This window comes from Takifugu flavidus, chromosome 8 (assembly GCF_003711565.1).
Source record: "Takifugu flavidus isolate HTHZ2018 chromosome 8, ASM371156v2, whole genome shotgun sequence".
In the NCBI taxonomy this organism is placed as follows: domain Eukaryota; kingdom Metazoa; phylum Chordata; class Actinopteri; order Tetraodontiformes; family Tetraodontidae; genus Takifugu; species Takifugu flavidus.
In genome coordinates, this window is record NC_079527.1 from 15,361,753 (window position 1) to 15,365,461 (window position 3,709).

Genomic DNA, 3,709 nt, shown 5'->3' on the forward strand with positions numbered 1-3,709 from the left:
CTCCGTGGCTACAGTCCCGACCGCTCCCGGAACATCACATCACATTCCACTAATCCCTGAAATCGCCCTCCGGCCAGAATCCGTAAAAGCTACAGCAGCAACAGAATCCAAACGAGAACAAACTGGAACAAACTGTCGGCTCGGAACTCAGTGGAATAAATCACGACCCTGAACGAGGTCGAGCCGGTGAGGCTCTTTCCTCTCATTCATGACACTTATCGTTGTGGCTGGAAGAAAGCATTCATTTCCTGGTGTTGCCACGGCGACCAACCGCTCTGCAGAAAACTTAATCCACCATCTTGTGACAGGTCAGTGTGGGCGGAGCTGGGCAGCAGACGCCGACGGGACCAGCGGTGATTGATCACAGCAGAATCAAGGGAGCAGCTGCCTTTTATCAGGTTAAAGGCTCCTGAGTCCGGCTCCTTAAAGGCTCCTGAGTCCGGCTCCTTAAAGGCTCCTGAGTCCGGCTCCTGAGTCCGGCTCCTTAAAGGCTCCTGGGTCCGGCTCCTTAAAGGCTCCTGACCTGAATCCAGCCTTGGGACCTGCATCCCGAGGAGCTGGTTTATTCCAGATCAGTCAGCTGGAGCTACCTGTTACAGTTTCTGCTGCGCGTCTTTATTCACATTCTCAAATCTGATATTTTGGAAGTGCCAGCATCGGCAGTCCTGCAACGTTCCAACACGGAAGTCAGACTTTTCCACTTTGATGCTCGTTCCAGGAAAAATAAAAATCCCAGACGCCCTGCGCGTCACCAGGAAAATAAGTCGTTTGCTTCTGTATTTATTTGCCTTTTAACCTGGTTTTGTGCCTTTTGTGTCCCTTTGGTCTGTAAACTTCAACTTTCACGATAATCTTGACCTGATCCGACAGAATTCCAACTCCAGCTGTTTTCTCTGCGTTCAAACTAATTTGAATTTGATTTACAACTTATTTGGGAAAATTGGTTTTGCCTCCACACAAAGACGTGTTTGGTGCTTTGATTTTGTGTCCCTCTCCTTGGTCCAAGTCAGCAGAATTCCTCTGGGAATGATGAAGGGATGCGCCTCCGCCTTCATCACTTTTGTGAAAAGCAAAATTCCATCTCTGCCTCGCTGCTGGAAGGATAATCAAGGTTCTGGTCGGGAGCCATTTGGAGGCAGCACAACAAAGCAGGGAGGGAGTTGATGGTGCTTGAGCGTCGCGCTGAGACTCTTGTACTGATCAGCGCTGCATGATGCAGAGAGCAGAGGAGGAGGAGGAGGAGGAGGAGGAGAGGAAGGAGGAGGAGAGGAAGGAGGAGCGAGCGGGGCAGCGGACTGGCAGAAGCTCTCGGCTCTCACTCTGTCAGCTGAGCTTCGGCGAGCAGCTTCTCTCAGCTCTTCCACCGTCTCGCTCAGTCGCCGGAGTCGCCAGGCTCGCCTCCGCGCCGCCGCCATGCTGCCCTGGAAACGGAACAAGTTTGTTCTGGTGGAAGACGAGTCCAAGAGTAAAGCCAAGAGCCTCGGCAGCGGGCTGACCTACCAGTCCATCCTGTCCTCTCTGCTGCGCTCCTGCCCCGACCTGCTGCCCGACTGCCCCTTCGACTGGGTGGGCAACATCTTCCACACCAAACGGCAGAAGGTGGAGCTCAACAAAGAGGAGCCGGTTTACAACGTGCGCTACCTGGGGAGCGTGGTCACCATCACGGCCAAGGGGGACGGCTGCACTCAAGAGGCCGTGGCCAAAATCTGGACGAGGAGCAACTACGGGGAGCAGAGCCTCAAGATGAGGTTAACGGTGGGGCCGCAGGGTATCCGGATGAGCGCCGACAAATCCGGCAAAAAGAAGCCCGTCCACCTGTACTCGCTGAACAGAATCACCTACTGCAGCCCCGACCCCGGCCGGCCCAAAATCCTGGCGTGGATCTACAGACACCAGGTCAAAAACATGGCCGTGGTGCTCCGGTGTCACGCCGTCTTGGTCAGCAAGTCCGAGAAGGCTCGGGCGATTGCGCAAAGCCTCTACCAGAACGCCACGTCCGCCTTCAGCGAGTTCAAGCGGCTGAAGCGCCAGAGCGACTTCCGGCACTGCCAGCAACAGCTGCTGGGCGAGGAGGCGGTTCCCATGATGCCGCTGAGGAGGCTGCTGAACGGCCAGTGCCACTACAGACCACCTGCCGACAACGCCGAGGTCGCCTCGCGCCTCTTCTCCATCGCCGAGGAAGAAGAGGAGGAGGAGGAGGAAGAGGAGGAACCAAAGCGGGGTCGGGAGGAGAAGCAGAGGGTTCTGACCACGAGCACCGAGCCGACTCAGCTACTGTCGGAGCTGGACCTCGGGGACATCGCCCGGCTGCAGCAGTGTCAGATCAACTTCGTGAGTGATGGGAACAACAACACGTTTACATTTATAACCTCGCTGGTGTGACCTCGCAGGTCCACCTCACCACCCACCTGCCCCAAAACCCAGTTCCAGGAACTTGCCCCACCAGCAGGCGGCGGCCCGATCCGGTGGGAATCCGAGCGGCAGGTTTTGGGGACGCTGCGTGTTTACAAAGAGGGCCGATGATGCACAGAGGGAACGACAGCACAACGAGGAACGCCGAGGAACGCTCGGAGAAACCGTCGACGAACCGGTCGCACATCCATCGCGTGACTTTTGTTTTCGTGAGCAGGATTCGGCTGCAGGGACTTTTTCCTTCTTTTTCGATCTTCTTGTAATATAAATATATATTTTAGTGTTGTCGGAATACTGGAGTTTCTAAATCTGAATCTTGGAAAAATAGCTGTTATTTTGATACAACCAGGAGAAACGTGCTCGTCTGTAGATAATTGTCGTAAACACGGGCTCGATTGTTGCTTGATTGTTACGTTAATCTTTCGTTTGTTTCTCGTTCCTCGCTAAATTCGGCCTGGAGGGGGTTGCCCAGGAATCTGTGTTGTAGCACTTAACACCACCAATGACCAACGCATCAGCAGGATTCCGGATTTAGTTAAGGTTAGGTTAGCATGTGCTAAACCGGATAAATCAACGTGAATCGTGTGAAATAATGTTGAAAAACTTCTCAGGTTTAATATCTTAGTGATAAAAGTCACTCGGAGCTTCGTTGGGCGTCACAACCGTCTTTTCTCGCTGGGCTTTTCTTCGTAAATGTTTGTAATTTTGCTAAAATCGGAGACAATCCTCATCCAACCTGAATTTCCGAGCGAAGCTCACAGCCGAGGAGGACTCGGACCGTGACTTTAGGACGAAAGCCATGTTTGTGTCCCGGCTCTGCCCAGTGACAGCGCCACCCTTCACCAGCTCCTTCCTTCCTCCGGAGTGACTCTTCCAGACGGACACTGTGATAAATGTGAGACTGAGGAGACCCTTTGATCCCTCTCATCCTTTCATGTTGTTTGCATTCAGGCTTTGGTGTGTGCACGTTTCCTCGTGCAACCACGAACCCTAAAGACTAAATATAACTCTGAGATCTCTGAGTGCTTGTCGAAGAATTGTGTTGCGTTTTCTAATGAATAAAACTTCCCTCTCTTGGGCTTCTGTCTTAAATCTCAGAGGTGATTTGAGATGAGAGATTATTTAAATGAATCCACCAACTTGTTTACATTAGCATGTTTTTGATGTAAAAGCGTGTGTGGACACATTTGCTCCGTCAGGAGCCCCTCCACTGCTGACATGAAAGTGCTGCCGGCTCCTGTTAACACGCTCTGACTGGTTCCTGCAGGTTTGGGGAGTTTGGGCCTTTTCTTCTGAA

At 52.7% G+C, this 3,709-nt stretch overlaps 1 protein-coding gene across 1 annotated transcript; it reads left to right on the plus strand.

The window, feature by feature from the left end:
- The first annotated feature begins 1,292 nt into the window (after nucleotides 1-1,292).
- Nucleotides 1,293-3,491, plus strand: fam43b (family with sequence similarity 43 member B). The gene has a single exon (XM_057039879.1). The coding sequence runs from the start codon at nucleotides 1,414-1,416 to the stop codon at nucleotides 2,380-2,382; it is 969 nt and encodes a 322-aa protein (XP_056895859.1). The 5' UTR covers nucleotides 1,293-1,413; the 3' UTR covers nucleotides 2,383-3,491.
- Nucleotides 3,492-3,709: the final 218 nt, after the last annotated feature.